General features: G+C 33.5%; 1 protein-coding gene across 1 annotated transcript; it reads right to left on the bottom strand.

Moving 5' to 3' along the window:
- Positions 1 to 2315: 2315 nt before the first annotated feature.
- On the bottom strand, positions 2316 to 12059 carry LOC128989963 (NKAP family protein CG6066-like). Its single transcript, XM_054412139.1, has 5 exons — positions 11168 to 12059; positions 6691 to 6796; positions 6164 to 6278; positions 4184 to 4412; positions 2316 to 2577 (listed from the first exon to the last, which is right to left on the bottom strand). Exons 1-5 carry the CDS (start codon positions 11677 to 11679, stop codon positions 2406 to 2408), a joined length of 1134 nt encoding a protein of 377 aa, XP_054268114.1. The 5' UTR covers positions 11680 to 12059; the 3' UTR covers positions 2316 to 2405.
- Between the last annotated feature and the right edge of the window lie 437 nt (positions 12060 to 12496).

The raw sequence follows: 12496 nt of genomic DNA, 5'->3' as shown, positions 1-12496 counted from the left end.
GCCTCGATCGGGTAGTGGTGTAAATGGGAGGTTGGGGTTCCCCCCGCCAGCGTGCTGACGGTCCCCTTCCTTCTGGCTATTGATGGCGGGTTTTGCCTGTCAGGGATTAGATAGGTCCCGAGTGTTACTTGCACTAAATGCGTCGGGGCGCTCTACCATGGTCCTCTAGGTCCCGACCTAGTGGAACCCAGGTGGAGTGACGCTTAAACAAGTAGCCGGAAACCCTGGTTAGGATTGAGGGGTAACCCTCTTTCCGAAGGGTCTGCTTCGGCAGCCGGTGAGCCTGATGACCTTAAGTCATCCGCCCATGATGTGCAAAAGGTTGATGCGTAAGCTTCGGCCTACATCATGGGGCCCGGGTAAGTCTCACGACAGGTACCGGGTATGTAGTCAGGGGGTTTCGGCTCTCATGACAAATAATGTAATGTAATGGAGCTCTGATTGTGAAAATAGCTTTCAAAAAGTCAAAGAAGAAATAACAAGTGAACAAATTTTAACTCATTTTGACCCCAATCTGACGGTTACTCTTGCAACAGATGCATCACCTGTAGGACTCGGAGCAGTTCTTTCTCACAGACTAGGAAATGGTACAGAAAAAACTACAGGAAATGGATACAGTCAGATTGATAAAGAAGCTGCAGCTATTTATTTTGGACTAAAGAAATTCTTTCCATACATATATGGACGAAAGTTTGTCTTGATAACCGATCATAAACCCCTTGTGTCCATATTCGATCCTCAAAAGACATTACCTACTATGGCAGCGACTAGAATCTTCAATTACGCTCATTTTCTTTCAGGATTTGACTATACAGTTGAATTTAGAGGAACAGAAAAACACGGCAATGCAGACTTTTTGTCGAGATTTCCACATGAAAAGTCGCTACCAAACTCAATTGATGATTATTCTGTCTTTCAAATCAACCAATTAGAAACACTCCCAGTTACAAAACAACAGATTGCAGATGAATCAATGAAGGAAGAACACCTTAAAACCATCATTCAACATTTAGAAGAAGGAAAGAGCCTTGAGAATCTTGGATACAATGATTATGAATTTACATTACAAGACGGATGTTTATTTAAAGGTAATAGAGTTGTCGTTCCAAAAAATTTGAAATCAAAAGTACTTACAGAAATTCATTTTGGTCACTTGGGAATAGTTAAAATGAAGGCTTTAGCGAGAAGCTACTGCTATTGGCAAGGCATCGATCATGATATTGAACATCTGGCTAAGACTTGTAAACAGTGTTGTTTAAAACAAAACAAACCACCTCACAAAAATACTAACATGATGTAGTGTATAGTATACAATTTAATTTAGCATTTATCAATTTACAAATTTCAAGAAAATAAATGAAGCTTTTGGGGTACAAGCCATATTCCCTTCTGATAAAATACATCTGCGGGACTTTGCCAACTAGTTGAATCAGATTTGGTTTGTGAATTTGTAAAAATGTTTATTAAGGGGGTTCCCTACCTCGAACTGTTTTCAATTTTCTGCGACCCTGGTGAGTTTAGTTGTAACTACAAGACGACAAAATATTCCCTAGGATTGCTGTCTGCTGGTCGTGTCACCGCCAGGACGCCTCCGCGAGACAGTAGTTTCGATAAAGGCCGCTAGAGTCCGTCAGAATCATAGCACTTTTCGCCATGCAAGGTTTTACGCGGTTTCATTTTGCACATACAAAAAATAATCTTTTCTTGAAACTGAAAGTGACTTGATATTTTTAGTTAAATTTCGCACTAATATGGCTTTATTAAAAATCGATAATTTCATAAAAAGATATTATATTATTTAACTGTAAAGTTCACTAACTTTGACAAGTCGTTGCCCTTGATTGCGTAAGCATAGACATTTTTTAAAAAGCAAACTTAGTAGAACCACTCTTTATATACAAAATGGTGTTTGGTTCACAATTTAAATGTTAAAACTAGAATCGCTATATGATACCGCGCGAAGCGGTTTTCTGACGTTTTTCGGCGTGGGTAGGGAACCCTCTTAACATCCATTTAGTTATTATGCGCCCACCCCTACTTTGTTGGTTATTTAACTGTAATCATTGATTTATGAAAGAAAAATTAGGCTTTGCAATATTTGATTTAAGATATTAAACTTATCAATATAAATGATATATTTAAAAGCACATCTTTTTGAACCATTTTAATGTAAAAAAAATATTGGACTTTAAAAACCAGATATTTTTAATAACTGTAATTTTACAGTTGTTCGTCACTCACTTAATAGTCAGTAATTAATGTTTTTTACAACACCAGAAATGTAGGATAGGACAGAATTGAGATTGAAGTACAAATTGTAAGATTTGAAATGTTTACTTATTCCACACTAGGACTATGTACAGTTTGAAGCATTTCATAGTAGTCTATTTATAAACACATAAATGTCAATTTTTCTCGTTTTGTAGTTTGCTGCTAACCATGTCTCTGAACTGAGTGAGGATTTTGTTCTCTCGTTTTTGACGCTCCTCCTTGCTAAACATGGCCAAAGCTCTTTTCTCGTCAGCTGAATAGATCTGGTTCTCTTTACGAATACGTACAGCTTCCATTCTTCGATGCCTGTTGAGAAATGGAAAATGTTAGGTTTAAAATTTAAATAGAACTCTTTCTAATAGTTTTATTGGTATTTACGTATTAAACGGAGGCCACATTTTGTCAGCGCGCTGCGGCGGTTATGTTAGGTTGGGTTATCATAATAGAAAGTATAACTCGTCTGGTATCGTTCGATTCATAACGAAGCGAAGAAAGTCCTACACACATAATATTTACGATAACCCAACCTAACATAACCGCCGCAGCGCGCTGACAAAATGTGGCCTCCGTTTAATACGTAAGTACCGTTTTATTTTTAAAACCATGCAAATTTAAGAAGTTGTGCAGAGTAAGCTATCAACGTATAATTTCCTTTTGTCATTAATTACCAGGCTTTTGTTATTTTAGGATGAGTAGGATTGTCAATAGTATTTAAATAAAAGAAGGATAAGCCCACAGTACCAAATTGTAGGCCTGAAGAAAAATGTTGAGGATAAAGACTATGTCTGTCAAATTAAATACCAGAAGATATGTGCATTAGCCTAAATGCTTGCAAGCACAGGAAATCTCAACAGCCATATCATTAACCAAGAATTGGTCTACTAGAACACTTCAGCAATAGATTAACTCTAACAGTAATAGTGGGAAGAATACTGAATTGGTTGACCTTAAGTTTTTTGCTTTCAATCTGTGATCAACTGACTGTAAATCCTTTGTTTCAAGTTCCTTTTCGTGTGATTTTAAGTTTAAATATTATTTGAGGGATATTTTCTATAAAAGCTCAAATTAACACGTTCGCTACTGAGCGTCGCATATATGCGACGCCGCGGTCATTGCCACAGACCGAGGTATACATTTGAATCTTACACACAGACCGGCTGTCACTTGGATAACAGTACACACAGACCACGGGCGAAAACCTGTAAAACAGTGATCATTTACATTGTAATACGCTACAATCGTGTTTGTAAATAATATATTCTTGTTTTTTTTTTGTATTATTAATAACCTTTTGTAATGTCGCATACTTGCGACGCCCGGTCTACAGCGAAGACGATAGTGAAAATTATCATAGTTTTCTTGAAATAGACCAAACATCGCATAGATGCGACAGTTCATTTTTTTGTGTTTTGAGGTGAAAGTAAGTAAAATAAAAAACAGATTGATCAAGAACAGTTTATAACTGAACAAATATAAAAGCTACATAGGATAATTCAGCATACATACTGCATACATACTGCATACATACATACAGTGATGCAGAAAAGTAAAGACCAGTTTTTTTAACTATCATATGACGTCACCAATCATCATATCCACAGACCAAGCGACGCACATCTCTGCGTCAGACATCTCTGTAGACCACTGCAGGGAATTCAGAGCCATCAAATAGACCGTTACAAAGATATAAGCATTTTAATAACATTAGAACCCCGACGCAAATATGCGACGGCAGTCTATTTTAATGTGACTAGCCGACGCATATATGCGACGGCAGTCTATGGGTGGAACCCGGCCGACGCATATGTGCGTCGCTGGTCCACGTGAATGAAAAATTTCGTACTATTGCAGTAGCGAACGTGTTAAGGCTTACAGTAACTTCTGTAAACATTGACCAGGTGACATGGCCTACCTGCTTCCACTCATGACGTAACCGACAGACTCGTAGGATGCGATCTGGTCAGACGTGAGACCGATCTCTCCTCGGCGAGGAATACGTTTCCCCTCAGCCACATATGCGGCCATTGCTGCTCCTTCTCCCGGCAAAAGAGCCTTACCGTAGTCCTTCATCGTCAATGTCACCTTGTCTTTCTGTACAGGTCCGACAACTTCGTCCTCGGATCCAGAGGCTGTGTTTGTTGCTAACAGAACAGAAACCACTTTTAGAAAACTGGCTTTGATTTTTTGCTCCTTTGCTAGAAATCAGGGGAAATTTGTAGGTCTAGTTCATACTTTATACATATTTTAATTTAATTGTTTTGCAATATTTCAGCCATTTTTGAGCCTGGCCATTTCTTAAACTGTGATGAGTGCATGAATTGGAAAAATTACTGTAGTGAGGGAAAAGAGGTCTCACAATTCATTAAAAGCCATCAAAGTTGTTTTGAACAAATAAGATTTCTTTTAGCGAATTTCCCTATAGGGAAGTAGCTATTACCGTAGGTGGCACGGTAAGACCTAGACCCGGGAACGATTTACTTTTTCATTTTGATGTCCCCAGAGGCCAAAAACACCATTCGTACAAATTTTTATATATGTATATATATATATATATAGACTTATATATATATATATATACGTCCGTGAACGCGATAACTTGAGTAATTTTTGTCCGATTTTGATGAAATTTGGTTTAAAGGTGTAAAGCGGGATAAACTTGAATGAGTTCGCGAACCAGCACGATCGGACCATGGGAACGGGGATTTACGGGGGGTTTTATGGGGTAAAAATTGGTTTTTCTCACTTTTGACCCTCAAAACACAAAATTTCCCGATTTCTCTTTAGACCTTTTTAAAGAGCTTAAAAAAACAAATAATTTAGTATATAAAAGTATTTTTGTTCGATTATTAGTAACCAAGAAAATTAAAAAATTGTAAATTTAAAATTCCCATGTTATTCTTATGGAGAATAATGTCAAATCTTGTAGTTTGCTTGTTTATGGATATATTTTGATCACACTTGGCAAATTTATTTATTTTGTACTAAGCTATCAATATTTTACTCAAAAACACACTTTATTAGTTTCCTTGTAGCAGCAAACCTAGGTACTCGTTAAACCTAATGTTATTAAAATATATTTAACTGAAAATCAATTCAGACAAATGGAAATTCGCTTAGTCGGCAGGTTTGCTGCGGCGGGGGTATTTATTTCTCTTTTCTATAAGGGATATAATAATTGTTTATCTACCAGCCTCCAGAAAAGATGTGGCTGAGTGATTGTTGGATAATGCTAACCTAACCTAAAATATTCAGGAAATAACTAGCATTGACTTTGAAATTATATTTAATCTTTAGTAGAGGCTTATTAGGTAATAATAAAACATTTAACTGCAGTGTAGATACCTTTGTACAGGCCTAGTAACGAAAATTAGAACACACAAAATGACATATATTGCAACTTATTGGTTGTAATTGGTGACTCATAGATGGTCATTGAAGCAAACAATAGCAACTCTATAGTCTGATATTCTGCATGCAAGACGTAGGCCTTTCTCACACTAAACACGTTGGTCATTGCTGTAAAACATACATTTAACAGGCATGATGTATTTTTATTTTGGGTTTCTTATTATGGTTAATCTGCAGCAGCATAATCCACTTAAATGGATAATTGGAAAGTCTAATATTGTTTATCAAAGAAAATCTATCTGGTGTATTTTAGCTTGAAGAGTGCTTACATTGTACAGGTTGAAGTGGTAATGGGTATTAATACCCTGACCCACACATAGTCCTAAATATAAACATAAACAGTGGTTTTAGTAAAACTTGCTGGTAGTTCTATAGACAGTACAGGCGACTTGTTTATGTCTGTTTAAAAAAGTACCACAGAAACGAATTGAACGATAGATTATTGCTTATGATTACACATGTTAACATTACATCAAATTCCTACCTGGTTTCTCAACCCATTCTTGCTCCGAGTCAGAAGAGCTCGATGAACTTGAAGCCTTCTTCTTTTTTTTCTTCTTGTGTTTTTTCTTTTCTTTTTTTGCTTTTTTACTTGATTTCTGAAAAATAAAAATAAATTGCACATGTATCTACACCATTCCTTATGTTTGAGATTTTTTTAAAGTAAGTTTACGTCTATATTGAAACGTAACTTTAGGACACCTTACAGAAAGAGAGCTAAATGATCATTTACCTGGGCAGACAGGGAAGCTACCTTTGCATTTAGTTTTACATTAGCCTCTAGGTAAATCAGGTGTGAAACATGACATACCTTCTTCTAAAATTTCCTGGCACACATGCAATTACACATAAACCTGAGACAAAAAGTATTACATTTTAGAATATTATTAAGTTTTGAGAAACAGATTTTAAAGAATCACTAATTAGAAATAGCATACATTAACCTTTTATAAATGTTAAAGTTACAATTAACGTTGCTGTAAAATTTATTTAACAAAACCTTAATCTTACTTTCTTTTTGTCAGTTTTCTTCTTCTTCTTCTTTTTACTTGTAGTGCTGACATCAAATAGTGCATGTTTTGCTGCAGATTTTGCTGCATCAGCATCATCATCGGTGCTGAAATTAAAATACCTTGAGTTTGGCCTATGCTTTCATTATAAAAATGTTTAGTAAGATCATAGACAGAGAATTAAATATAGACCGTCAGCTGTGCTGCAGTTACCATGGTTCTGGCGCGAGGGGCACGCCGCTTGGGGCGCCATGTAGTAAAGGCATACGCGCTACGTAAACTACAGCGGTGTGCGCCGGAACCTATGGTAAACATGGTAACCGCAGCACGGCTGACAGTCTATATTTAATTATTTTTGTCTATGGTAAGATTGAAGTGTTTACTGTATCAAGGTTTTCTATAATCAGGCCTCAGGCTATATATTTTAAAAATAATTAGCCTATAAAAAACTACCTATTACATTTCCGTAAATTAATTTATACTATTTGTAGACAAATCGTCACTACCGGTGCTTGCTGCCGCCTGTAGGCTTGGCGGTGCAACCAGCCGGTATTGTATGCTGGGATTTTTACTCATCAAATGAAATAAACTACACACGATTAGAGGTTTTTTATTGAATGGCTGGTTACATTAATATCACAACTGAATATAATGGATTGTTTTGCTTATTTAACTATAATCCAAATTAGAAAAGAATTTTTGCTTTTCAAACAACACCAGACGTGAAATAACATAAAAAAAACTAATGCTCGAATCATAATAACATTTTAATATAGCCTATTGTGAAAAATAATTTATATATCTGCTGTATTTGTTTATTTATTTATTAAAACGTTTTTATTAGCTCGCTTTCTTGTCCGGTACAAATTTTGAAATCAATTGTATACTAACTTCCCGACGAGCTAGAGACTTGAAACTTGAAACATAGCTCACAAATGGAAGACAATGCAATACTATATTATTTAATTTTCATATTTCCTTTGGGATACACCCCATGGGCTTGTTTTTGTTAAATTGCTTTCTTGCATATTTTGATACTTCCCGATGAGCTAGAGACTTGAAATTTGAAACATAGCTCATAAATGGAAGACAATGCAATATTATATCATTTAATTTTCATATTTCCCTTGGACTACCCCCCATGGGCTTGTTTTTATTAGCTCGCTTACTACAAATTTTGATATCAATTGTAAAAGAAGTTCCCGATGAGCTAGAGACTTGAAACTTGAAACATAGCTCACAAATGGATGACAATGCAATATTATATCATTTAATTTTCATATTTCCCTTGGGCTACGCCCCTTTGGCTTCCAAATTTTCCATGTTTACATTTTAAAAGAATGTAAACATATAAATTAATTTAAGTCAGCTGTAAATACTTAAATTTGACACTTAGAAGAGCAGAGGTTTAAGAGGTACAGGTTCTGCTTCCCAGATATTCTAAAAATATAAAACAATCATTTTAAAGTAAAGATAAAACATCTGATTACAGATAATAAGGTTTTGGTTTTTAGTTATGTATTAAGAGGCTATATAAAATAGATTTAACATATTAACACATTTTCAAGACTAAAAACTCGATAATAATTTATAAATAAAAATACTTTTTAAAAATGCCACGTTTTTAAACGCACTAAAAAGTATAAAATAATTTATACAATTTTGAGAGAATAAATACTTGTAAGATTTAAAACGAAAAACGTGGGGCACATGCAATAGATCATAATAGTTCAATAGGTGAAGTTAATTGTAAATCAGCATGCGCCCCACGTTTTTCGTTTTAAATCTTACAAGTATTTATTCTCTCAAAATTGTATAAATTATTTTATACTTTTTAGTGCGTTTATAAACGTGGCATTTTTAAAAAGTATTTTTATTTAAAAATTATTTATTTATTCTTTCAACGGTAACACCATTTTTACATTAGAGTATACATTAAATAGGATTAATCACTTTATAAACATAGCATAATTAGGTAATAAATATGAGCAATAGTAATAAGAATAAATTAGAAAGCAAACATAACATGCAAAAGACATAACCAGTATACAAGAAAACAAAAATACATTCATAGGCTGAATCATTTCAATTGTAAGACATACATAAACATAGCAAATTAGGTAAAGGCTACTAAAATACGTGCAATAAAAAAAGAATGAAAGTGAAAAGCAGGCATAAGATGCAAAAGTCATAACCAGCAAATAATATGGTGCATAGATAACAACAACAGGTAAAATGGTAAAATATAATGTATAATATAATAATATATAATATATTTATATATATATATATATATTATATATTATATTATTATTATACAAATATATTATATAATATATTATTATATAATACTACATTATATAATATATAATGTATTTCTGGGTTTTAGTTTCAACAAAATGTTTTTTAATAAAAACCTTTATGTAAATAACTTAACTTAAGGGGATATGGCACTGAAAATGCTAACTTCTTTAACATTATCACTAGGTCTTTCAAACTTATACCATGTGTTTTATAGGCATAAAAATAGGTATAAACATAGTTAGAAGTAAATTTTTTTGTTAAGTTACACCCTTAATATTTTTTGTTGTTTTTTTTTTAGGTAATTAACTAAATTTGATATAACTTCAGTTCTTATTTTTGGATTTTAATCATTAAACCATCAGTTTAAAAATGGATGTAAAATTGTATGTACATTTGTGTATGTTATTAAGTGTATTTTGTTTCAACTTCATTTTCATAAATGTGTTTTCCAGGTGTGTCAACCAAACAGACGGTCGTAGACCATTGTTTATTAAGTGTTTGATTAAGGGAATGTTTATTTTAAAATAAAGCACTTTATTCATTCATTCATTCATTCCATCAGTTTGCAGGGAATAATGCCCTCTAAATATTTAGGTAGAATTATAACAGTAGGGGCCTATCTTTAATTATTCATTTTTATGGGTCATTTTGTAATTAAAAAATAAATAAATTGGTTTTCTGTGGAAATAAAAATATCTTTTTTCAATTTAGAATAAACATACATTTACAATTCTACCTAATTATTTAGATAATGACATTCTAAACACTTGGTAAAAATTTGAATCATGTAGCATAAACCGTTTTGAAGATATATCAAATTTAGTAGTTAAAGACGCTAAAAGACTGATTAGCGGGAATCACACGCTAAAGTTACACTTGGCAGTGTAACCATGGTGATACTTATTGTTGAGTTATGGATCAATTTTTTGTTTATGCAAGCGTTTTATTATTATTTATTATATTATTATGTAATTATTAGGTACTTAATTGGTGATACTTATTGTTGAGTTATGGATCAATTTTTTGTTTATGCAAGCGTTTTATTATTATTTATTATATTATTATGTAATTATTACTTAATTATTATATAATTAATATTAATAATAATGATAATTATAATTATTATTACCTACTAAAATAAGTCAATGACCGGATTTTTTTAAAATATCTTCTGTTTTTTCTTAATATAGGCCTAGCCTAAGCACAAAAAAATATTTTATTTTTATTTTTGACCAATTTTTCTTATTTTTAGCATTAGCCAATAAATAAAAAATAATAGACAAATTTAAAAAATCACTTTTTCGAAAAAAAAAATCATTATTTCAGTGCCATAAAGCAGATAAATTTATATTGTTGTTTTGACAAAAGTTTCACAAGTACTGTAGTTTCTTTATATTTTTAAAAACAATTTATCTTTTGGCTGAGTAAAGATTTTCATCATTATGCTGTAGCAAAAACAGCTGTTTTCATTACCGGTAGGTACAGTACTGTAACTGATTCGGGTTCTTGCGTTTCGGGGCTAAATTTTTTTTCATCCCTGAATAAAAAGAATCAGCTTAAGTTGAGGGCATTAGATGTAAGCCCTACACTTTAATAGCTAAAAAAGTGGTCAGCTGGTTTTGCCTAAGAAAATAGTCCTGATTCGGGAATACGCTATTTTTACAATTTGTTTGTGTTTATATTTATGTTATGATTTACCATTGAGTATACAGGTATACACTGTACGTGTAGGCCTATACTCAATGATTTTACAACTAAAATACCCCATTATCGACTTGTAGGCAAATTTAAATGTAGGCCTAAATGAATCCAAGTAATTACGTTTTGAGAATTTTCAACTTAACTTAAAGAAAGGTGCAGTGTGGCAAAAAATATTGTTCATCTCACGGACAAAAAGTATTTTCTGAAGATGGCACCAAAGATGGCAAAAATCTGTTTTGTAATTTATTGTGAAATTCAATAGTTTAATAAGTTTATAGCCTAGCTTAAGTTGTGTTTAAGGCGCTTATTGAAGAAAGCATCACCCTTAAAGACTACCAGTAACCGCATTATGAGGGAAATTAATTTAGTATGGTGATGCTCAATTTTTAGGGGGCAATTAGCAATTTTTCTGCGCGGGATGCTCTAAACCTGGCTACACAATGCCTAGTGTTAAATACAAAGAAAACACTTACTCTTCTGCATGTGCAGGGGACTTTGCCCAGACTTGATCGACTCCAACTAAAGTGATTCGTTCTCGTTCAAGTCTTCTATGATCCATAAAATCCTCCATGGCCGAACTGTGGTTTCTTTCTCTGTGGAAGTTAGACCTTGACTGACTACGACGGTCTCTTCGGGAATCATCTTTCTGGACCCGATCCATTGGTCTTATAAATTTATCATCATCTAATTCCTTCCATTTATCATGCTTCCATCTTCCCTCATGTTTTGAGCTTGCTACACTTTCACTCCGCCTGACATGATTAAGGTTGTATCGGCTACTATCATTCCTTTTTTCATGGCTTGATTCATGTTTTACACTGTTACCTCTTTGATCTCTGCTTGAATCATGACGTGATTCATATGTTTTTTTACTGTGTTTACTTTTAGAATGTTTATCCTCGTCATCACTACTACTAGAAGAATTTGAAGATTTTCTTTTCCTCCCAGAGCTGTGAGATGAAGCTGAATGTGCAGGAGGAGCCATTACTAACTAAGATAGGACCTCGCGAGCTTCAGTCAGTACTTTAAAGATATAGTAAATTTTTGAAAGTCTTTGTAGTTCGTATATAATAAAAATAGGGTATATTAACCTAGTCACATACCAACCATGTACTCAGGCCAAGGCCTGAGACAATACTCAACTTCAACTACAAGTACAACTACAACTTGTTAGCCTAAAATCTCTTGTGAAACTTCGACCCTACACACCACACACACGTTGACAGCATTCATACGGGTAAATTATAGATTACTACAGCTGGGAAATAAACTAAACACTCCCGTAACTAATACAAAAATAATCTGATGAATAACTACTGACATTAGGCTATAATCCAATCCAAAACTATGAAATATATGACACAAACAGAAACACAAGCGCACTGCGCAGACGATGATAAAAACAGAAACAGAAAAAGAAAACAATAACAAGAAAGAAGAACAGTTGTGTAAATAAATATAGCGCCACGTTTTCCTCTTCCAGAAACTGATGAGAACCTCTTAAGAGAAGGAGCGGGGGGCGTGACGTCACTCTTTTCTTGAGGGAACACCAACTATGAGAATTTATTGTAGGTACCATTTATTGTAGAATTTTTTAAAGATTTGTCATGGTTTTGTAGAAGCATGTTGATTGGTATTGAATTTGCCTTGTGAATGCCTTGTGATCATTATGCCTTGTTTAACTGACGATTTATACGTTTGCTGCCTTTAGCAGAGTTAAACCTTTGGAATAATTTGAATTATTTATTAAAAATAACATCAAAAGCAAACAAAGAGAAACAACAAACTATTTTTTTACACAA

Source organism: Macrosteles quadrilineatus, unplaced genomic scaffold (genome assembly GCF_028750875.1).
Source record: "Macrosteles quadrilineatus isolate MER2022 unplaced genomic scaffold, UCM_ALF_1.0 Scaffold_3__2_contigs__length_128488019, whole genome shotgun sequence".
Lineage (NCBI taxonomy): Eukaryota > Metazoa > Arthropoda > Insecta > Hemiptera > Cicadellidae > Macrosteles > Macrosteles quadrilineatus.
The sequence above is the reverse complement of the archived record's forward strand: the minus strand, read 5'-3'. Positions and strand labels throughout refer to the sequence as shown.